Source organism: Notolepis coatsorum, assembly GCF_963971535.1.
Source record: "Notolepis coatsorum genome assembly, chromosome: 1".
Classification (NCBI taxonomy): Eukaryota; Metazoa; Chordata; class Actinopteri; order Aulopiformes; family Paralepididae; genus Notolepis; species Notolepis coatsorum.
The window spans coordinates 57,568,593-57,593,274 of NC_140165.1; the positions used below are offsets into that span (position 1 = coordinate 57,568,593).

At 43.8% G+C, this 24,682-nt stretch overlaps 1 protein-coding gene across 1 annotated transcript in view; it reads right to left on the reverse strand.

Annotated features, from left to right (window-relative positions):
* Nucleotides 1–24,682, reverse strand: part of gpr180 (G protein-coupled receptor 180) — a 52,703-nt gene that overhangs the window by 16,709 nt on the left and 11,312 nt on the right. Inside the window, exons 3-7 of the mRNA XM_084318113.1 lie at nucleotides 23,975–24,069; nucleotides 19,138–19,240; nucleotides 14,382–14,562; nucleotides 11,908–11,957; nucleotides 9,683–9,840 (exon numbers count right to left, since the gene is read on the reverse strand). Of these exons, the coding sequence (XP_084174239.1) occupies nucleotides 9,683–9,840; nucleotides 11,908–11,957; nucleotides 14,382–14,562; nucleotides 19,138–19,240; nucleotides 23,975–24,069 (587 nt within the window). The remainder of the gene's footprint in view (nucleotides 1–9,682; nucleotides 9,841–11,907; nucleotides 11,958–14,381; nucleotides 14,563–19,137; nucleotides 19,241–23,974; nucleotides 24,070–24,682) is intronic.

A 24,682-nucleotide genomic window follows, 5' to 3' on the forward strand; every position in this document is an offset into this window, starting at 1 on the left:
ATGTGTACCTGGGTGATGACTCCTCCTACAGCTAGTACAGACAGGTATATACTGTAGTAATATATGTGTACCTGGGTGATGACTCCTACAGCTAGTAGACAGATATATACTGTAGTAATATATGTGTACCTGGGTAATGACTCCTCCTACAGCTAGTACAGACAGGTATATACTGTAGTAATATATGTGTACCTGGGTAATGACTCATACAGCTAGTACAGACAGGTATATACTGTAGTAATATATGTGTACCTGGGTAATGACTCATACAGCTAGTACAGACAGGTATATACTGTAGTAATATGTGTACCTGGGTAATGACTCCTCATACAGCTAGTACAGACAGGTATATACTGTAGTAATATATGTGTACCTGGGTGATGACTCATACAGCTAGTACAGACAGGTATATACTGTAGTAATATATGTGTACCTGGGTGATGACTCCTACAGCTAGTACAGACAGGTATATACTGTAGTAATATATGTGTACCTGGGTAATGACTCATACAGCTAGTACAGACAGGTATATACTGTAGTAATATATGTGTACCTGGGTAATGACTCATACAGCTAGTACAGACAGGTATATACTGTAGTAATATATGTGTACCTGGGTAATGACTCCTCATACAGCTAGTACAGACAGGTATATACTGTAGTAATATATGTGTACCTGGGTAATGACTCCTCCTACAGCTAGTACAGACAGGTATATACTGTAGGTGCCTAAATGCCTAGTCTGGTAATTAAGAGTAATTTCAGTCAATAGCAGTTAATAGAGAAGCATTTTGGCCTTGTATTTCATAGGATAAATAGATGGATATTATTATTATAGAAGTTAAAATGTTTTCTTTGTTGTTAGTTTGTTTCTTACAGGATATTTGGCTGATAGGCCGAGGGACTTTTAGTTTGACAGGATAACGGTGATGTCATTGATTACTGTCAGCTGCGGCAAGGTGACAGCTTTGGTTTAGAAAGAAAACAACTCAGATTGTACCGGTGGTCAGGCCAAGTGATGAGAGAGTGGAGCCAGACAGTTTTTAGACCTCTCTCTCTATATTTCCCTGGATAAACTTTGTTAATCTCGCTGCTCTATATATAATTAGGAAACAAGAACGTGTAACCGAGTTGGACATTAAATAGTTGATACTACTTCGTGGTCGGTGCTTTTCTTGTGCGTGGATATGGAACGGGAGGATTCAAAGTTTGAGAGCGTCTGAAGCTTACGGCATCAACAAGTTTCGGATACTACATTTTGTCTAAAAACTAGCTCATTAAAAACGGAACTTGGATTTGGACAGGCCTGACTGGAAAAAGGAACTTTTCGCGGAACGAAAGAAAAAAGAAGTCGTCAACAAGTAAGATGTATCTTGTATGATTTGCCTGAAAGAAGACGTCAAACAGTAAGCTGTACTATGCTGTATCTTGTATAATTTGCCCGAAAGTGGCGTATCCCATTGGAGCTATAACTAACGTTACAGAATATGATCAATGGAAAAAAGCATAACACTAACAGCTTGCGGTCTGGATTGAAAGTAAAAGTAATTAAACGTGCGTCTGGCTTGCGCGCTCTCCCCAGGTGACTGACATTTTACTAATTGTGGAAAGCGACTGCCGACCGGTGATTCAATAACTGTATCAATATGGAAGGAATTGAAGTCGGTGGCAAAAGGATAGTAAAATTGACGGAGAAAGCCATGCAGGAGCAAGCTGCTAAACGTGAAAAGGCACGCAAACACAAATTATCAACGCTAAATAACATGATGAAAGAAATAGTGACATTAAAGGAAGATGATGCAAACGTCAGCATTGTCAATAACAAAATGCGTGTTGATTTCAGTAATTTGCAACAAGAGCTAATACAAGTCAACACTGAACTGGGTCGTTTTATGTCAGAGGAAGAATATGAAGCTGATCAGAAGAATTTTGAGCCTAAAATTGAATCACTGAATTTATTCTTCTGGAAATGTGAGGAATGGATGAAAGAGGTCACAAAACGATCTGAACCGGCTGAAGATGGTAACAATCAGGAAAAACCTATGGATACCAAATCTAAGTCTGGAACAGTAATAAGTAGATACTCATCAGGCTCTCGCTCAACAAATACAATCAGACTGACTGCAGAGATGGAGCGAGCGGCTCTACAAGTAAAGGCCACCGCTTTAAATGAAAGGTTAGCTCTTGAGCAGGAAGAAGCAGACTGGTTAGCACAAAAACGATGCAAGGAGGCTCAACTACAAGCTGAGGAAGTGAGGTTTGAAGCAGAACAAAAGAAAGCTAGAAATACATGCAATGAAGACCGCTCTCGCTGAGTCAGATGCAAAAATGGGAGTTCTGGAAGATTATGAATGTACTACATCAAATGACAGGACTGTCTTAAACATTGAAAAGACAGACGAAAGAGAAGAGAGGAACTTCCAACCGCTATATCAGCGTGCCTCACCACCTCCCCCCAGTACACCAGAGGACGTGCAGCTTCCAGCAGCACCACTAACGACCAGCATATTAAAAGCAACAAAAAGGGAATTCAATGAAGGATGGGAGCTTCATAGCCTAAGCAAGGCTATCTCCCAACAGGCGAATGTCACAGAATACCTCGTGAAGAATCACAAAGCTTCATTACTTCCTGAGCTCACCATTCCAACATTCACTGGTGACCCTCTAGAATACAAGACATTCATCAGATCTATGGAACATGGAGTTGAAGACCGCACCAGTGACAATCGTGACCGTCTACAGTTTCTGTTGCAGTACACAAGTGGACAACCACATGAGCTGGTCAAAAGCTGCATTCACATGGAGCCTACTGCAGGCTATACCAAAGCAAAACAAATGCTGAAACAGTTCTTCGGCGACGACTTCAAGATAGCGGAAGCCTACATCAAAGAGGCTCTGGAGTGGCAGACAATCAAGCCTGAAGACGGTGCAGCATTGCAGTCATTTGCATTGTACCTCACAGGCTGCTCCAACACAATGACGGATATAAGCTACATGGAGGACTTGGAAAACGCATCCAACATAAGAGCGCTGGCTAATAAGCTACCGTACAGACTCAGAGAATCTTGGAGAAGACACGCCTGCGACTTACAAGAAAGAACCAACAAAAGGGCAAGGTTCAAGGATTTCGTAGACTTTGTCAACAAGCAAGTTAGATACGCTCTACACCCGCTCTACGGAAACATAAAGGACAACACTACAGCCACAAAAGAACCAAGTCAACAGAGAACAAAAGAATACAAGACAAGGACACACAAGTCACAAAAGGTGTACGCTACAGCAGTTGACTCCCCCAAGGCTGAAATGACTAGAGGCATGAAGGAGAGCGACGACCGCTGCAATGGACGCAAACAGCAAGCCCTGTGGCTATTGCAACGGAGAGCAGCATACCCTTACAGTTTGTAGAAAACTCAAGAGCAAACCACACAAAGAGAAGATAGACTTTCTAAAAGGCAAAGGTCTATGTTTTGCGTGTTTGAAACATGGTCACATGAGTAACAGCTGCAATGACAAAGTGCAGTGTCAAGAATGCTCTCGACAACACCCCACACTGCTTCACTACAACTTTAAAGATCGCTCTCAAGAGGAAGCGAAGTCAACGGAACAAGAAGTGACAAGTGCTCTCGTACAAATGATGGAGACCTTCGGTGTCACTGGGGCCGGAAAGGAGGATTGCGCTCTCTCGATTATTCCAGTGCGCGTCAAGGCACAGAAGGGAACCAAGGAAGTAACGACGTACGCGTTTCTGGACCCGGGTAGCTCAGCTACTTTTGCCTCAGAGTCGCTGATCTCACAACTGAACATGGATGGACGCAAAGCAAGCATCTTGCTGCGAACAATGGGATCAGAATCTGTTGTGGACACAAATATTGTGAATGGACTGGAAATAAGCAGCCTGGATGGAAAACAATTCATCGAGCTTCCAGAGGTGTTTTCTCGGAAAACCATTCCCGTCTCCAAGGAGAACATTCCCCGGCAAGAGGATGTCAGCCGATGGCCTCACCTAAAGGAGGTGAAGCTTCCCACTATCCAAGCTCAGGTTGGATTGCTCATAGGAGCAAACGTCCCGAAGGCAATGGAGCCGCTCCAAGTGGTGAGCAGCGTGCACAAAGGACCATATGCCGTCAGAACGATCCTAGGCTGGACAGTTAATGGACCGCTCAAAGGCGGAAGTGACGCAAGCCAGAAGAGCAAGCGGACAGCAGTGACCGCAAATCGGATCTCAGTCGCCAGGCTAGACAAGCTTTGGCAGCAGCAGTTCAAAGTAGACTTTCCGGACGCCGGACAAGATGAAGACATCAAGATGTCAAAGGACGATCACCAGTTCATGAATATGGTGTCACAATCCTCAAAACTTGTGGATGGACATTACAGTGTTTGCCTGCCAGTCAAGAACAAAACACTGTGCTTGCCCAACAGCAGATCAGTTGCCGAACAACGTGCGCTGAACCTACGAAAAAGATTCTCGAAAGACGACAAGTTTCGCACAGAGTACGTGGCGTACATGGATAATATCCTCAAGAAGGGCTACGCCGTGAGACTCGACAACGCTGATCAGGAGTCAGCAAAAGGAAGAAAGTGGTATCTGCCTCACCACAGAGTCAGACATCCAGTTAAAAATAATCTACGTGTCGTCTTCGACTGCGGAGCAAGCTTTCAAGGAACATCACTGAACCAGCAGCTTCTGCAGGGACCGGACCTGACAAGCTCCCTAATAGGGGTCCTGACAAGGTTCAGACAAGAGACCGTGGCGGTCATGGCCGACGTGGAGGCTATGTTCCACCAGGTCAGAGTCAGCGATGAAGACACCGACCTCTTCAGATTCCTCTGGTGGCCTGAAGGGAACTACGAAAAGAAACTCGTCGAACACAAGATGTTAGTCCACATCTTTGGTGCAACATCATCGCCAAGTGTCGCAACGTTTGCACTGCAGAAATGTGCAACGGATCACGAGGAAGAGTTTGGCCCTGAAGCAGCCAAAACAGTCAAGAAGAACTTTTACGTCGACGACTGTCTTAAGTCGACCGCCGACGAAGAGGCAGCCATCACTCTTTGTGCTGGCTTACGAAAGATGTTGGCAAAAGGTGGATTTCGCTTGACGAAATGGTCGAGCAATAGCCGAATGTTGCTCAACTCGATCCCCGAAGAAGAAAGAGCCCAAGGGTTTCAAGACCTGGACTTAGACGAAGACAACCTGCCGGTGGAGAGAGCATTGGGGATCCAGTGGTGCGCCGAATCAGACCAGTTCAGGTTCAAGATCAACCTCAAAGATCGCCCGCACACTAGGAGAGGCCTGCTTTCCCTCGTCAGCTCTATCTTCGACCCTTTGGGGTTTCTCGCTCCAGTGGTGCTGCCCGCCAAGATACTCCTACAGGATATCTGCAGGCAGAAGTATGGCTGGGACGAGGAGCTACCAGATAACGTCATCCAGACATGGGAAAAATGGATCTCAGGACTGCAAAGGCTTGAGAACTTCGGAGTGGACAGATGCATCAAGACGAAGCAGTTTGGAGCTCCAGTCTCCGCACAGCTCCACCACTTCGCCGACGCAAGTCTAGAGGCTTATGGAACAACAAGCTACCTGCTACTGCGCAACGCGACTGGCATAGTTCAAACTGCCCTGATGATGGCAAAGGCGAGGGTCGCACCCTTAAAGTCTCCAACCATACCAAGGATGGAGTTGACCGCGGCCGTAGCTGCCGTCAAGATGGACAAGTTTCTCAAGAAAGAGCTCGAACTCGAGCTGCAAGATTCTATCTTTTGGACCGACAGCACAGCTGTGCTGAAGTACTTGAACAGCGAAAGCACAAGATTCAAGACATTTGTGACTAATAGAGTCATAGCTATCCTGGAGCATTCTCAGACCTCACAGTGGAGGTATGTCAATACCACTGTGAACCCCGCAGATCTCGTCTCAAGAGGACAGACTGTCGACGCATTCCTGAAGGAACAAAGCTGGCTGTCGGGACCAAGTTTCCTGCACTGTTCACAAGACCAGTGGCCCAAGAACCCAGATCCTGGAATGCTGGACGTCGATGATCTGGAGATCAAAGGAGTAGCTCAAGTGCATGTCATTCAGGCGGAAGAGCCGAAAGACGCAACAGGACAGTTGATGAACCATTTCTCATCCTGGACAAGGCTTAAACGCGCTGTTGCCTGGTTTCTGAAGCTGAAGGTCCTGCTTAAAGAGCTGAAAGAAGAGAGAAAGGCACCAGATGGAAAAAGCAAAGTGAGCCGGTTCAAAAAGGCTTTCCAAGGAACAGGCCTCACCTGCAAAGATCTAGCCGTGGCAGAAAAAGAAATTGTCAAGCACACCCAGAAACGAACCTTCAAAGAAGATTTGACAATGCTACTGGAACAAGGAAGGGTGAAGAAAAGTAGCTCACTCTTCAAGTTGAATCCAATACTGGAGGATGGAATCCTGAAAGTAGGAGGAAGGCTGAGCCGAGCGGCAATGCCTGACGAAGCCAAGCAGCAAGTAATCTTGCCCAAAGACTCGCACATCACAAGGCTTGTGCTGAGACATATTCACGACAACACAGCTCACGCAGGAAGAAATCACATGTTGGCTCAGCTGCGTCAAAGGTTCTGGATACCTGGAGCAAATGGAGCCATCAGACAAGTGCGTCACCTGCAAACGGCTACATGGAACAACTGGACAACAACTCATGGCAGACCTACCTACCTGCAGGGTCCTGCCAGACGACCCCCCCCCTTTACAAGAGTCGGCGTTGATTACTTCGGCGGCGTCCTTCTTCACGAGTCTGAGGACTTTTGATGAACTTTATTCCGAAGGCAAAGCCTCACCTCGGGTGGGGAGAAAAAGATGATGAACCGAAGTCAAGTCTCTGTCATGGGCAGAGCGAAGATCAAGAGCTTCACTTCTTCAGTCTAGTTTAATTTTGAGACTTTAGATTGTGATGTTTAAGTTAAATGACATTTAGACGCCTTAAGTTTATATTTTTGGGTAATTGTTTCAAGGCTGTTGATAACAATTAGGGGCCGGTAATGTAGGTGCCTAAATGCCTAGTCTGGTAATTAAGAGTAATTTCAGTCAATAGCAGTTAATAGAGAAGCATTTTGGCCTTGTATTTCATAGGATAAATAGATGGATATTATTATTATAGAAGTTAAAATGTTTTCTTTGTTGTTAGTTTGTTTCTTACAGGATATTTGGCTGATAGGCCGAGGGACTTTTAGTTTGACAGGATAACGGTGATGTCATTGATTACTGTCAGCTGCGGCAAGGTGACAGCTTTGGTTTAGAAAGAAAACAACTCAGATTGTACCGGTGGTCAGGCCAAGTGATGAGAGAGTGGAGCCAGACAGTTTTTAGACCTCTCTCTCTATATTTCCCTGGATAAACTTTGTTAATCTCGCTGCTCTATATATAATTAGGAAACAAGAACGTGTAACCGAGTTGGACATTAAATTGTTGATACTACTTCGTGGTCGGTGCTTTTCTTGTGCGTGGATATGGAACGGGAGGATTCAAAGTTTGAGAGCGTCTGAAGCTTACGGCATCAACAAGTTTCGGATACTACATATACTGTAGTAATATATGTGTACCTGGGTAATGACTCCTACAGCTAGTACAGACAGGTATATACTGTAGTAATATATGTGTACCTGGGTAATGACTCATACAGCTAGTACAGACAGGTATATACTGTAGTAATATATGTGTACCTGGGTAATGACTCATACAGCTAGTACAGACAGGTATATACTGTAGTAATATATGTGTACCTGGGTAATGACTCCTCATACAGCTAGTACAGACAGGTATATACTGTAGTAATATATGTGTACCTGGGTGATGACTCCTACAGCTAGTACAGACAGGTATATACTGTAGTAATATATGTGTACCTGGGTAATGACTCCTACAGCTAGTACAAACAGGTATATACTGTAGTAATATATGTGTACCTGGGTGATGACTCCTACAGCTAGTACAGACAGGTATATACTGTAGTAATATATGTGTACCTGGGTAATGACTCCTACAGCTAGTACAGACAGGTATATACTGTAGTGATATATGTGTACCTGGGTAATGACTCCTCATACAGCTAGTACAGACAGGTATATACTGTAGTAATATATGTGTACCTGGGTGATGACTCCTACAGCTAGTAGACAGGTATATACTGTAGTAATATATGTGTACCTGGGTGATGACTCCTACAGCTAGTACAGACAGGTATATACTGTAGTAATATATGTGTACCTGGGTGATGACTCCTACAGCTAGTACAGACAGGTATATACTGTAGTAATATATGTGTACCTGGGTGATAACTCCTACAGCTAGTACAGACAGGTATATACTGTAGTAATATATGTGTACCTGGGTAATGACTCCTACAGCTAGTACAGACAGGTATATACTGTAGTAATATATGTGTACCTGGGTAATGACTCATACAGCTAGTACAGACAGGTATATACTGTAGTAATATATGTGTACCTGGGTAATGACTCATACAGCTAGTACAGACAGGTATATACTGTAGTAATATATGTGTACCTGGGTGATGACTCCTACAGCTAGTACATACAGGTATATACTGTAGTAATATATGTGTACCTGGGTAATGACTCATACAGCTAGTACAGACAGGTATATACTGTAGTAATATATGTGTACCTGGGTGATGACTCCTACAGCTAGTACAGACAGGTATATACTGTAGTAATATATGTGTACCTGGGTAATGACTCCTCATACAGCTAGTACAGACAGGTATATACTGTAGTAATATATGTGTACCTGGGTAATGACTCCTACAGCTAGTACAGACAGGTATATACTGTAGTAATATATGTGTACCTGGGTAATGACTCATACAGCTAGTACAGACAGGTATATACTGTAGTAATATATGTGTACCTGGGTAATGACTCATACAGCTAGTACAGACAGGTATATACTGTAGTAATATATGTGTACCTGGGCGATGACTCCTACAGCTAGTACAGACAGGTATATACTGTAGTAATATATGTGTACCTGGGTGATGACTCCTACAGCTAGTAGACAGGTATACACTGTAGTAATATATGTGTACATGGGTGATGACTCCTACAGCTAGTACATACAGGTATATACTGTAGTAATATATGTGTACCTGGGTAATGACTCCTACAGCTAGTACAGACAGGTATATACTGTAGTAATATGTGTACCTGGGTGATGACTCCTCATACAGCTAGTACAGACAGGTATATACTGTAGTAATATATGTACCTGGGTGATGACTCCTACAGCTAGTACAGACAGGTATATACTGTAGTAATATATGTGTACCTGGGCGATGACTCCTACAGCTAGTACAGACAGGTATATACTGTAGTAATATATGTGTACCTGGGCGATGACTCCTACAGCTAGTACAGACAGGTATATACTGTAGTAATATATGTGTACCTGGGTGATGACTCCTCATACAGCTAGTACAGACAGGTATATACTGTAGTAATATATGTGTACCTGGGTAATGACTCATACAGCTAGTACAGACAGGTATATACTGTAGTAATATATGTGTACCTGGGTGATGACTCCTCATACAGCTAGTACAGACAGGTATATACTGTAGTAATATATGTGTACCTGGGTAATGACTCCTCCTACAGCTAGTACAGACCGGTATATACTGTAGTAATATATGTGTACCTGGGTGATGACTCCGCCCACTGCCAGGCCAGTGGATGTGGGGGAGGAGTCCCACTGGAGAGGCCTGGACTGTGGCTTCTTGCCACGACTCAGAGTCCAGCCCATACAGAGACTGAGCAACATGTACACCATGGACACCTGAGAGACCATGTCAAATACTAGAGAGAGGGAGAGGGAGAGAGAGAGAGAGAGAGAGAGGGGGGGGATGAGATATAGGGGGAGAGAGAGAGAGAGAGAGAGAGCGAGAGAGAGATCATTGGGTCTCATTCCCGAAAATGTTTCAAAGATATATTCTGGAAGACTCATCTTGGAACCACTGAGACATAATCAATGACAAGTTCACTCTGAGTCCTGAACGTGCTGGTAATATGTCTTAAGTGGCTGAAAAGGTCGCACAAATTATATGATCCGATATCTGCTTGGAGAATGGCATTCTGTCTTAAACTCGAAAGCGCGTTCCCGTTCAGGTCATTTGCATACAAAACAACGCCTCCATAGCTCCTTATAAGGCAACTAGTGACGCAGCTGTGTGCAAATGGAATGGCGGAAGTGCTTTGCGAGTCTTGCGAGCCGCGTGATTACGAAACCTAGCGTCAGTCAGTGCCAATCAGAGAGCGTCTCCGAGAAATGCGTCTAGGTTTAGTAATCACGCTTGCGCGCCATCAAAACTAGATTAGATTAATGTATTGGCATCATATACAGCTCGCGGTACACCTGCCGCAGCGCGTGCGCACACGCACACACACGCGCGCAGTACTGTATATGAATGAATGAAATATAATATATATAGCCTACGGCGGGCGTAATGAATGAACGCAGTATGGCTTATTATTCCATAATTAAGCCTATAGGCTACTGTTCATTTGTAGGCGCACACAAGACTTGTTATGGAATATTAATGCAGTCTATTTCCACTGATTAGCTTTAGTTCTTATTTATTTATCCACTGTCATTTCAGTGTTGGTGTATAGGCTATATAGTGTATTTCAATATAAGTTTAATTGATTAATGATATATTCGAAGGAATGCAGGTTTATAGCTATATCAACCCCCTCCAATGTACAGTAAATGACCAAGTATGGTTGTCAATATTCCAATGTACAGTTTTGCTTGTACAGTGTAAGTCTATCCCCCACCCACCCCTCCTACTCCAACAGTTTCTACGTCAAATGTACTCTCTTTTCTGGACTCTTTTTGTATCACAAACAGTACTGTATTTGCAAATCTGGTATGTCATAAATGTATAGATGTAGCAGTACTGTCTATCTGTGTCGTGTGTGTCATATATGTTATGATGAATTGAAAATGGGGGACCCTGATGTAAACAAGACGAAATTCTTTCTCTGGTCTGCATCCCCTTATGTAATTGAGCTGTACTGTACCCATTCTGCAATCTGTTAATAAAGTTTTCAATCAATCAATCAAACAAAGGTCTGTCCCATTGTATACCAATCAATGGGATACATTGCATGTTGACCTGCATTCTTTCAAATGTATATAATTAATCATTAAAACAGATGTGTAACAAATAAGAAATACAAATTCCACAGAAGGCATTAAATAATAATTATTTTCAATCATTAAGCAGCTGCCCTGTGATCAGATGAATCCATATTATTTATTTTTCCGACATCAAATGCGTAATTTCTTATCGTACAAATATTGTCATATTTATTTTAATTATGATTAAGTAATTAATTCCAAGGAGGCCTTTAGCGTTGACGTGAAGGAATCACTATGAGAACACAGTCTGTCAAGTTATAATGAAATTTTTAATTAGTCAATCAATCATGAGATCAACGATCCACGATCAAATCTGATCTCAGGAAAATTTGGGGACTCCCACTCCCAGCCCTAATATGTCTTAAATGGGCCGAAATCTGGCTAAGACGAATTTTTTTTTCGTAAGTTCGTTCGGGAATGAGACCCATTATTATTATTATCAGTTGTAGTCATGTTAGTAATAGTCAGTCAGTCAGACAGACAGGCAGACAGTCAGAGACACAGACAGACAGTCAGACAGAGACATACAGACAGACAGTCAGACAGACAGAGAGACAGACAGTGAGACAGTCAGACAGTCAGACAGTCAGACAGACAGTCAGACAGACAGACAGTCAGTCAGTCAGTCAGACAGACAGACAAGTCAGACAGAGACACAGTCAGACAGACAGACAGCGACACAGACAGACAGAGACAGTCAGACAGACAGACAGTACACTCACTCTCTGCTAAGCTGCCCATCAGTGGGAAGCCGACTCCGTCTCTGGCGTATCTGTAGAGTAAGAGAGAGAGACAGAGACTCTTCACATTACTGTTTCAGGACCTACTTTCAGTGGTGTGTATGTAGAGTAAGAGAGAGAGACAGAGACTCTTCACATTACTGTTTCAGGACCTACTTTCAGTGGTGTGTATGTATGTATGTGAGTGTGAGTGTGTGTCCTTTAAACCTGAGCCACTACTGAAGACAGTCCTTTAAACCTGATCCACTACTGAAGACAGTCCTTTAAACCTGAGCCACTACTGAACAGTCCTTTTAACCTGATCCACTACTGAAGACAGTCCTTTAAACCTGAGCCACTACTGAAGACAGTCCTTTAAACCTGATCCACTACTGAAGACAGTCCTTTAAACCTGATCCACTACTGAAGACAGTCCTTTAAACCTGATCCACTACTGAAGACAGTCCTTTAAACCTGATCCACTACTGAAGACAGTCCTTTAAACCTGATCCACTACTGAAGACAGTCCTTTTAACCTGAACCACTACTGAAGACAGTCCTTTAAACCTGATCCACTACTGAAGACAGTCCTTTTAACCTGAACCACTACTGAAGACAGTCCTTTAAACCTGAGCCACTACTGAAGACAGTCCTTTAAACCTGATCCACTACTGAAGAAAAGAGAGAGAGAGAGAGAGAGATTTTTTTTTATTTTTTTTTTTTAATCCTCTCTTTCTCAGATTTTTCTGTTTTCTCCCCGTCCCAATTTAGTCGTTGTGCCAATTCCCCCCCTCCCCTACCTGGTTGTTGTGCGCATGTTCTCCTACTGGTCGGTACAAGGGAACCCTGAAGTCATCCGCACGCTTCCTCTGACACGTGCGGCGAAAGCCAGCCAGTGACTCTTTTTTCACCTGGCAGCGAGGACTCTCATTGGTGAAGTGTAACGTGTGGGAGGTCACGCTGCCTTCATCAAGTCCTGCCTCCGCTGAGCAAGCGCCCAGACCTGACCTGTAGGCGTCGCTGTCCACAACGCCAGATTCCCACCCATGACTTGCCCTCCCCCTAACCCAGCCAAACGAGTTAGTATAGCGATCAGCCCAAGCAATGCTGACTCCGGGAGTCGAGACCGCAGCCTCTTGCATTGGTGACGAGCGCAATCTCCGCTACGCCACCTGATTAGGGTTCAATATTATCTTCTGGAGACACATGAGACACACAACAATCACAAAACACAGCGTCACGGTCTGGTTTTATATAGTTCTATGGTTGAGGTAGACGGCAGTAAACGGACGTCCCTTTATACAAAATTCTCCCACTACTAACGTTAACAATGAAGAAGCACAGTGGAAACGTTGAGGCAACAGTACCAGAAAATATAGAATATATATATAGAAAATGTATATAGCGATTTTATCCAAATCGCTTTACAATTTGTTCCTCACATTTAACCCATTAATTCACACACCGACGGCAGAGGCAACCTTGCAAGGTGCCAACCTGCTCATCGGGAGCAGATAGGGGTTAAGTGTCTTGCTCAAGGACACTTCGACGCTCTTCCCGGGAATCGAACCGGGAACCTCCGGATTACCAGATGACTGCTCTACCTACCGAGCCACTGTGGTGTGATCTACCCTGCGACGTCCTCGATGTGGATCGACGTCCCAGTGTCGATTGCAGCGGCTGTTCTACCTCAAACTGGATCGGAGCGCCACAAGCGCGGTGAAGCTGCTCTACTCCATTTGGCCTACAGCGTCTAGCCGTGCCCGCTATACTGCAACTGGATCAGAGTGGTTCTCCTGCCCCCTGGGGAGTGTGGTTCTCCTGCCCCCTGGGCGGTGTGGTTCTCCTGCCCCCTAGGGGGTGTGGTTCTCCTGCCCCCCTGGGGAGTGTGGTTCTCCTGCCCCCTGGGGAGTGTGGTTCTCCTGTCCCCTGGGAGTGTGGTTCTCCTGCCCCCTGGGGAGTGTGGTTCTCCTGCCCCCTGGAGAGTGTGGTTCTCCTGCCCCCTGGGGAGTGTGGTTCTCCTGCCCCCTGGGGAGTGTGGTTCTCCTGCCCCCTGGGGAGTGTGGTTCTCCTGCCCCCTGGGGAGTGTGGTTCTCCTGCCCCCTGGGGATAGTGACCTTGGGCCATCATCATATTCTATCATACCAGCGCTTGTATTCCTGTGCTTTATTGTTCTGTCTGGGGGCGTTTTGAATTTGGGATTTTATGGTGGTTTTTGTCGTGGATCTATTGTGATGTTACTTGTTGATCTGTGAAGCCCGTCGAGGCAACTTGTTGTGATTTTGGGCTATACAAATACATTTGACTTGACTTGACATGACCTTGTTAGAAAATCCTAACACCTTAATCTTTAGGTGATTCTGCATCTGTGTGTGTGTGTGTGCATGTCTCAGACAGAGCCTAGGAGTGTACACAAGTACATTGTTTCTTTTATTCTAAATTTGTATATAAACTGGAGGAGCGTTTGGTTTCTCTACCTGGCCAGGTGGATGTAGTTACAGAGGGCGGAGCCACCCTGCAGAGCCAGGGCTGCAGACAGGACCTTTAGCACAGTGTACATGGGTCCTCCCTTCCTCAGAGCCTGGTACAGAGGCTGCATGTAGATACAGGACGACAGGAAGTACGCCAGGAGCAACAGGAAGTAGAAATTATGGAGGCCTGGAGGGACAACACAGAGACAGGTATGGGAAGGGAGAGACAGATGATGATGCGTTTGTCATTAGGACTATTTCATTTCTTAAAGAAGCTGGTATATTACTGGGGTTAGCTAGCTACAATCAAGCATCTGGAATACATGAGGACTGCTGTATTCTGTTGTGGATCATTAAATGGGCTATAGATAACATTTTTATGTAGAAAGGTGTGTAATAAAAGTATTGCTTTTACCGTCTAAAACATTATTGATTAATGAATTGATAATTTAAAAAATGTTGGCGGGTCCAAAATGAATGTTGCTATTTACATGTTGCATGTATCCCCTCTCTACTTCCCCATTTCCCCATGTGGAATGGGGGGGGGGAAGCATCAGCTAAATAACAAAATGTAAATAGCATGTAAATAGAATGCACCTGATTGGATAAATGACTTGCTGGCTGGTGGTCTAGTGCGACATCTAGTGGCTGAATGGTATCTATAGCAGCTTTAAAACTGGACCCGTGTCTAAAGCTGCCTGGCTCACTCGGAACACAGACCTCCGAATACAGACCTCAGACCTTAGTGTGTCGGCTAATGGCTATGTATCAATTACACTACTAGCTTTCATACGACTTAACGCTAGAATCTGTAATGCTGTCAGACAGCGACCTCGAGGCAAAAGAGCCCCGCTTGGTATTGCAGGCAACTGCACCTCCTCATCCATCACCCTCAACATAGGGGCCCCCCAGGGCTGTGTTCTGAGTCCCCTCCTCTACTCCCTGTACACACACGACTGTGTGGCTCAGCGGAGTAGCAATACAATCATCAAATTTGCTGACGACACAGTGGTGGTGGGCCTGATCTCTGCCAACGACGAGAGGGCCTACCTGGAAGAGGTCAAGGTCCTGGCGGGATGGTGCCAGGAAAACAGCCTCTCCCTGAACGTCAGCAAAACAAAGGAGATGATTGTGGACTTCAGGAGGTCGGGGGTCAAGGACTACAGCCCCCTCAGCATCGACGGGGCACCGGTTGAGAGAGTCAACAGCTTTAAGTACCTCGGAGCCTACATATCCGAGGACTTGACATGGACCACACACATTGACAGTGTTGTGAAGAAGGCACGACAACGCCTCTACTTCCTCAGGCGCCTAAGGAAGTTCCAAGTCAGTCAGAAGATCCTTAAGAACTTCTACTCATGTACAATAGAGAGCATCTTGACCGGCAACATCACCTCCTGGTTTGGGAATAGCACTGCACAAGACCGAAGCAGACTACAAAGAGTGACACGTTCAGCCGAACGCACAATTGGAGGGGGGCTCCCCACCCTCCAGAACATTTACAACAAGCGTTGCAAGGGCAAGGCTAAGAGAATCATTAAAGACTCCAGTCACCCGAACAACTGCCTCTTTGAACTGCTGCGGTCAGGCAAGCGATACCGGAGTCTCAAGGCGAGCACAGAAAGACTCAGAAGAAGCTTCTATCCCCAGGCCATCAGGCTGCTAAACGAACAATGATCACTATGCAACAACCATCAAATGCACACAGCACACACACCCACACGCACACACTCACTCAAACAAACAACACACTGCAGCACCCTCTCCACACTTTAGATCACACAAACACACTTACACTTTATATTTATTGATAAAGGATTTGCACTACAACTCGTACACCTACTGTGAATTGTACCTAAATTGCACCTCGTCCCATTTCTCCATTTCTGCCTTGCACTATATAGTATTGTATATTAGTACACTGCACAGTATTGTATATTGTATGGTAACTACGTCTATTCTGCATCGAACATTGTACATATGTCTAAACTGAACACTGTGACCTCATTTTTTTTACTTCTAATTTTACTATGTTATTTTATTTCATACTTATCTTGTCTTGCACAGTCTCTGGAGCGCAACAGTAAGAAGCATTTTGTATAAAAGTATTCTGTACTTCTGTATGACAACTATTAAAGAAACTTGAAACTTGAACATAGTATTGTATATTATATGGTAACTCAGAACATTGTACATATGTCTATACCGAACACTGTGACCTCATTTTCTTCTTCTAAATTACATGCTATACTATGTTATTTGATACTATCTTGTCTAGCACAGTCTCTGGAGCGTAACAGTAAGAAGCATTTTGTATGAAAGTATTCTGTACTTCTGTATGACAACTATTAAAGAAACTTGAAACTTGAAACTATTGTACTTTGTTTACATATTTTAGTTTTGGTCCGATGTGTGTGTTGGAGTTGAGTGGGGTATAGAGGGGGAGGGGCTGCTACTGCTGACCACACCTGGAGAAATCCACACTATAATACATACATATGTATACAGTCTCAGGGATTAAAGCAAAAAAAAATCTCCTGACTGAATTTTTTTTCAGGCCAAGTCATATTCTTATTTTAACCTCCACTGTATTTCTTTTTAATAGCGTTGGCGTTTAAGGGAGCCTACTTGTTTCGGTTTCGTCGATAATCCAATGTACAGTTACCCCCCCACCCCGCCTACCCAACCCTTCCCTCCCCAACCACCTCCAATGTACAGTCCCCCCCCCCCCTCCACCCAACCTCCTCCAATGTACAGTTTCTTCGTCAAATGTATATGCTCTCTTTTTTAGACTCTTATTGTATCACAAACAATACTGTGTAAATCTGGTACGTCATAAATGTATAGATGTAGCAGTATTATCTATCTGTATGTCATGTATGTCATATATGTTATGATGAATTGAAAATGGGGGACCCTGATGTAAAGAGGAAAGTCTTTCTCTGGTCTGCAACCCCTTGACAATTGTGTGTATTGAGCTGTACTGTATTGTACCCATTCTGCAATCCGTTATAACAATCAATCAATATTTAACCGATTGCAGAATGGGTACAATACAGTATGGCTCAATACACACAATTGTTAAGGGGATGCAGACCAGAGAAAGACGTTTGTCTTGTTTACATCATCAGGGTCCCCCATTTTCAATTCAGTGACATTTATGACATGCATGACATTGACATCATGACATTTATGGCATAGGGACATACTACAGGTATATAGTACTGTTACATTTGTGACATATACGATATGCAAATATACAGTAATGTTACCCATAGATCCTGACAGAGAGAATATATACGGTGGGGAGGAGACTGTCTACACCTGTGTGATGTTGCTACGGAGTTAAGCTAATAAACGTATACTCACAACCACAGCAGGGGACTCACATATTGTACTGTGAAGTAACACGACAATGACAAACGTGTTGTTTCTGTTTTTCTTTTTGACATCGTTGCGGCACACGGAACAAGTTAACTCACCACTACAGCCCCCAGTAGCGCTGCCTAGCCAGTCTCTTCAAACGTCCTCTCCTCTCGAAACTTTTTGTTAGGTGGTCCCGCTGATACTTTTCATCTGAGAACCCCGCGGTGGGTTCTCTTTTTAGTGGCCGGCTTACTCCTTCCATTTAACAGACGCTATTAAGCTAACGTTAGCTAATCGGTATATAGCAGCGAGTGCAAGCAGCGTGGTGGCTGTGACGTTGGTAAACAAGCAGTTGACGCGTGAGGCTGCAAAAAATGCGACCTGTCTCTCGAGTCGCTGAGTGATGATGACTGCTTGGCGCGATAGGAAAAAAAAGCCCTTTTCCATATTTGGCGCCTCTGATTGGCTCAATTTTGTTTCAATCTGTATGCATCTACAAATCATGCAAATACTTCCGTCAGACTGCGAATCAAATGGACGGATCTCCCCAATCAAATTGACGGAAATCCGTCTGGAGACGGAATGCTTTAATGCATAATACAGTACACACACACACAGTACATGCATGCATACACACAGTACATACATACAGTACATAACGTACGTACATACATACATGTGAATCACGATTTTTCTCCCTAAGAATTGAGATCACGATTCTCTCACATGATTCTTATTTTTTCAATAAAAACATGTATTGCACTCTTTCTTAAACTTAAACATAACATATATGAAAGTGCTTGACTTAAACTTAAAAGTCTCTTATAACATACACAATAACTCAAGTCTCTTTTCCTCTCTTACGCCCGTATGCGAGACACTTTGCTCTCGTCAGTCAGCTCAGGGCGTCATTTGACAAGCGCAGCATTTTGGATAATCACGTTGTAATCACATTACAAAAACAATTTTTCCGTGGGATTTTTATAAACTTTGGACTGTATGACTATTAGACTTCAGGCTATGGAACCGTTGTGTTGTCCAGCTCCTACCTCTCATCTGGAACCCAAAAACAGGAATCTGGCGACAAGTCAACACAAAAGTAAGAAAATATATTGAATGTTGAATTAATAGCGTGTTTTGCTTTACATGGTGTAAGTGTGATTGATATCGCAACTGGGATTGTTCCGAAGCAAATAAGTCAACACGTGAATGCATAGGGGAATAGGAGAGTGTTTTAATGCAACTGATCTCCATTTTGACGCAAATGCAAATACATCAGAATCGTCGTCATTTAGAAATGAGATCGCATACGTCTATGAATCGAGATCGCAATCTTTTTACGATTAATCGTGCAGCCCTACATCACATACAGCACATACATAGATATATTTCCCACCTGCCTCCTCAGCACTGAAGTGTTCCAGAGGGTTTCCTGCTGAGTCACAGTTTAACAACAAAACAGTAAACTGAACATCTGACTGAGAGGGTATCACACCATCCTAGAGAGAGAGAGAGAGAGACAGACAGACAGAGAGAGAAACAGAGAGACAGAGAGAGATAGAGAGAGCGACAGATAGAGAGAAAGAGAGTGACAGAGAGAAACAGACCGAGAGACAGAGACAGAGAGAGAGAAACAGAGTGACAGAGAGAGAGAGAGAGAGAGAGAGAGAGAGAGAGAGAGAGAGTGAGTGAGAGAAACAGAGAGAGACAGACATATATATAACATTGAAATACGTATAAATATTAGATCTGGCTTCAAGTACAAGTTGAGGGTTTTAGATCTGTGGAGGAATCCCTCTTGTTTGTCCTAACAATAGCTTAAATCTCACACTTTGGTGAGAGACCCCTCCCCCCCTCTAAGTTTCATCATAAATAACTTCGTAAGAGTTATTTCGATAGTCCTCCACCGGATTCCTGAACGCATGGAGAGGTGCTTGTGAATGGCCACAATGATCGCTTTCGATCTCATGAATGAAGAACGTCACTCATTCTTAGGCCATGGTTACACTGGGGTAAAACAGCAACGTTCTATTTTCGAATGATTACGTTTGCATGTCCAAGTTAAAAAGAAACGCAGTTTTGGCAGGAAAACGCGTTTTCCTAGTGGCAACGCTCAAAGGGTGTTTTCGTTTTGGAAACTCGCCGACAATGGTGCCATGTAATTTGCGCGAGCCGGATACGGAGCCGTTCTGCCCAATGCCCATGCGCAGTAGAGACCTGCACGGTTATTTCCAGTGTTTACAGCAGAGCTGTCCCGAGTAGCTGCGGCTACCATGTGTTGTCAAGTTATTGTTATAAGGAGCCCAGTCCAAAACTACAACAGTCTGCATACCCTTAACAATTGTGTGTATTGTACCCATTCTGCAATCTGTTAAATACAGTTTTCATCCATTTCTACTAGCGTTAACGTTACTACGTTAATAGCCTCGATGCTAACTATATACATGGAGAATGCCATTCACATTAGCATGTAGCTAACAACATCGGAGATCTTTTTGTGAGACTAAACTATCCGCTCTTGGTGGTAAATTGTGTTGATGTTAGTTTTGTTTCATCAACAAATGAGAGGCAGAACACAGTGAATGTATCCATTTTGTTTATTGCACTTTTATTGCACTTTCTTTGCTGAAAAATAAATGCTATGTTGGCTAAATGGCTCACGCGAAATATTTAAAGATGGTGGACTGTTGTTTTTTAGCAGGAAGTGTAGTGGCACGTTCAACCTTTCTGATTGGTTGAAAATGGCCTTCATGTTTGAGCTACATCGCCACCTACTGCTTTGGCATTGTACTACATGTATATACATCACTCGTGCTCAAGAGGCAAAACGATGTCTAACTTGCCTGCCATTACGTAGCATTCTGAAAAACGAAACTGAAACTTTAAAACGAAACTGGCCCTAATGTAACTGCAGGCTTAAACTGAAAGTGCGTTCTCTTACACCCGAATTTGCATACAGAAACGCCCTGCCAGCTCCTTATAATATAGGGCATGCAAGGACCGTGTGCAAACTGATTCAACACATCCTTATAATGGAAGGGAGAGGCTAAGCATTGCACTTCGGTTGTGCTGACCCTGTGAAAATATTAAACAGGTGAATGAATGAATGAATGAATGAATGAAAACTTTTTTTTTTCTTTTTTTATCTTTCTTCCCCTCCTTTTTCCCGATTTTTCTCCCATCCCACCCTTCCTGGTTGTTGCGTACTTTCCCCTACTGTTGGTCCGGGAGACCGGAGACTGTCACATGCTTTCCTCCGACGCATGTGCAGCCTGGGGCAGGCCAACCTGGCCGTGCAGGTTCTCACCGGGGAGAGTGTGGCACACTATCTCTCCTCAGTTCCAACCCTTGCTGAGCAGGCGCCCCGACCAAACTTTAGGGGTCGCTGTCCACAACGCCCAGGACCCACCCTTCAGCTTTCCCACCCCCTGATACAGCCAATTGTATCAGTGCGAGAGGCCAGCCAAGCTGATAGCAACGCCGGGAGCTGGATTCGAACAGGCGAATCCTAGTGTCTCCCGGTGTTGGTGACGAACGTAATCTCCGTGCGCCACCTGCCCCCCCGTGAAAACTTTATTTAACAGATTGCAGAATGGGTACAATACAGTACGGCTCAATACACACAATTGTTAAGGGGATGCAGACCAGAGAAAGACGTTTGTCTTGTTTACATCAGGGTCCCCCATTTTCAATTCATATTGAAGCGTGGTAGCGTGAAAGCAATTTGCGACTGATCAAAATTAGATTAGATTAGATTCAAATGTATTGTCATTATACAGCACAAGTACAATACAATGTACGTTAGTGTGTCATTGCTAATAAACTATAGATTTATGATATATATTATTAAATATATAGCCTACATGAAAGGACTGGGATGTGCTGAGAGCAGAATGTATATGTGTCCATTCTATTCCACAGTATAGCTATATCTGCGTGATTGAGTTTAGTTCCTATTTATTTATTCACGGTCATTTGCAGTGTTTATGTAGTGCTCTTATTTATTTTCGGACATCACAATGCCTTGTTGAGGCATGACTATAAAGTAATTTTTTGTGATACAAATATTGTCGTATTTATTATTATTATAATTATTTAAATCCGAGGATGTCTGTAGAATCGACATGAACGCAATCACCAATGATTTCTCCCAAATTAAGCCATTAACACATTCAGGGCCATTGGGATTAGACTATGAGGCCAGCTTGAGGCCAGCTTTTCATTACAAGTTTTCACTGTGCGTGAGGTTGTTTGTAGAGCTAAATCTATATTTTATATTATTGCTATGTGTGCAATTGACAGTATAAACCTTCCCTTCAATATGCCATAAAGAAATAATGTTTTCATCAATACGTTCCCGTTTTATAGTGTCGTGAATATTAACTTTATATCAGAATGGTCTGGGGTAATTCCTGCAAAGCTAGTTATAGGGCGCTAAGCTAATAATAACGTTAAATCGATTTGGCGTTTCGGCCCTACAAAAGCTAGAGTTAAAAATCTAAATGCATATAATCGGTATGATGTTCCACCATGAATGCATGAAAGGGGGGGAAGTCGTTTCTGATTATTGATTACCAATAACGGCATTCGTTATTGCAACATCATACGCTGACCGGGTGGATGGCTATGAGAACAAGGCCCGATCAGGCTGAAATTGATGCCAAATCACTCTTACCTGTGGCCGGTTGGATTCCAAAAAGAATTTCCCAGTTATTTGATCGCCATCCGGTAGATCGATATGTCCATTGGCTGATGCTATATTCCTTTACTGCATACTGAATTCGGCGTCGCAAAAAGTATTCCAGGCGATCTGGTGAAGCCATAGCTTTAGGCTAACAGAAAAGCTAACCCGGAGCGGAAAGAAAGTGACACCCGGTCTGCAACAGGGGAAACTGCATTCTCAAGACAGCGCCAATACCAGGATCTGGCCGGTACTGCACTTTCGGAGTCCCAATATGCCTTTTCCAGCCAAAATACAGCTCTGTGACATTGAGTAGGATATTAAAATGGAATAAAAGCAAAAGCGAGTTTACCACGTGTATATATACGTGGTTGGCCTTCAAAGGATGGCGCCCAATCGGACTGGGGGGGGGCCGTGGTTCGGGGTCTCTGCGGGTCGAGGCACTAAAGAGGCGTGGCGCTTTGGCTCGCGGGGGGGCTGGGCTGTGGGTCCTCCGGGGCTGTGGCTTGCGGTTGCCGGGCCTGGGGGTGGAGGGGGCTTGGTAAGCCCACTTTTATAGTAAATATTTTATTTCACTTTATTTCCCTTTTACTTTATGACAACTTAGTTTGACTGGTTATGTATGTAAATGTATATTCTGTCTAATTTATTGTCTAATCATTGTTGTGTTAGTTTATGTTCTTGGATGTCTTTTATGTAATATTGTTACTTATTGTGTTGCGAGTTGTGTTGTTTCTTGTTTGAAAAATGAAAATAAAAAGATTTGATCAAAAAAATAAAAGGATGGCGCCCAATCACGTATATATACGTGGATGGCCGCCATTGTGTTAAGACCATGGGCACACACCAGTCTGTCCGACTTACGACTGCTTTTCCGCGCTCGTAAATCCTGCTCTTAGCCACGAGTGAACCCCCGAGAAGGAACCATTTGAGAATGCCAAAATCGGCCCGAAAAGTTCGTAAGTGGAGTTACGATGAAATTTGCTCATAACTTTTCTCATAAGTCCATTTGTGAATGAGGACCTTTGCCCCCTTCTCGCCCAGTGTCTCCTAGCTGGCGAGGATGAGAGCACTCCTCTCAGCCAAGCTCATTTAACCTACATGTACTTTATTACTATGTGTTTCACTATTAAACCTATATTGATCATGAAGATCCATCTACGAACATAACTAGTGAGTCCAGTTTCACCACAGATCCTACCTGACAAGTCACTAAACAAGCTCCAAGATCAACCTCAACTTGTCCTTGAAGGCACCGCAGGTGAAAATTATGTTTGTTTTGTCTGGGTTTCGTTTGACTACTACTACTACTGCTACTAAATGATAAATGGTGCATTTATATAGCACTTTTTTCCAAGGCACTTTACAATTTGTTCCTCACATTTTTACCCATTCACTCACACATTTAAACACAGATGGCGGAGACAACCATGCAAGGTGCCAACCAGCACATCGGGAGTAATTAGGGGTTAAGTATCTTGCTCACTACTACTACTACTACTACTACTGCTACTACTACTACTGCTGCTACTACTATCAATAATTCAGTTACCTGACATGTGTATCGGTCTGCATACAGGGCCTGCCATGCAGCAGGAGAGGTCTGTTTGGGGATAGTCTGGTTGTGTTCCTCCTGGCTGAGAGAAACTGGAGAGGAGAGAGAGGAGCTTAGCTAGTCTCTAGGTGTGTGTCTCATTAGTTAATAGTTAGCCTAGCCTTAGGTAGTCTCTGGGTACAGTGTGTGTCTCACTAGTTAACCTAGCCTTAGCTAGTCTCTGGGTACAGTGTGTGTGTGTCATTAGTTAACCTAGCCTTAGCTAGTCTCTGGGTACAGTGTGTGTGTCATTAGTTAACCTAGCCTTAGCTAGTCTCTGGGTACAGTGTGTCTCATTAGTTAGCCTAGCCTTAGCTAGTCTCTGGGTACAGTGTGTCTCATTAGTTAGCCTTAGCTAGTCTCTGGGTACAGTGTGTGTCTCACTAGTTATCCTAGCTTTAGTTGGTTTCTGGGTACAGAGTGTGTCTCACTAGTTAGCCTTAGCTAGTCTCTGGGTACAGTGTGTCTCACTAGTTAGCCTAGCCTTAGCTAGTCTCTGGGTACAGTGTGTCTCACTTAGGGCTGGGCGATATGGCCAAAAACGTTATCGCGATAAAATTATAAAATGATTTTCATATAACTCTATATCGATAATTATCGTCGATATAATGTCTGTCAAGTTTAATGAACTTCTTATGCCCGGCGCCGATGGACGGGCTATTAATA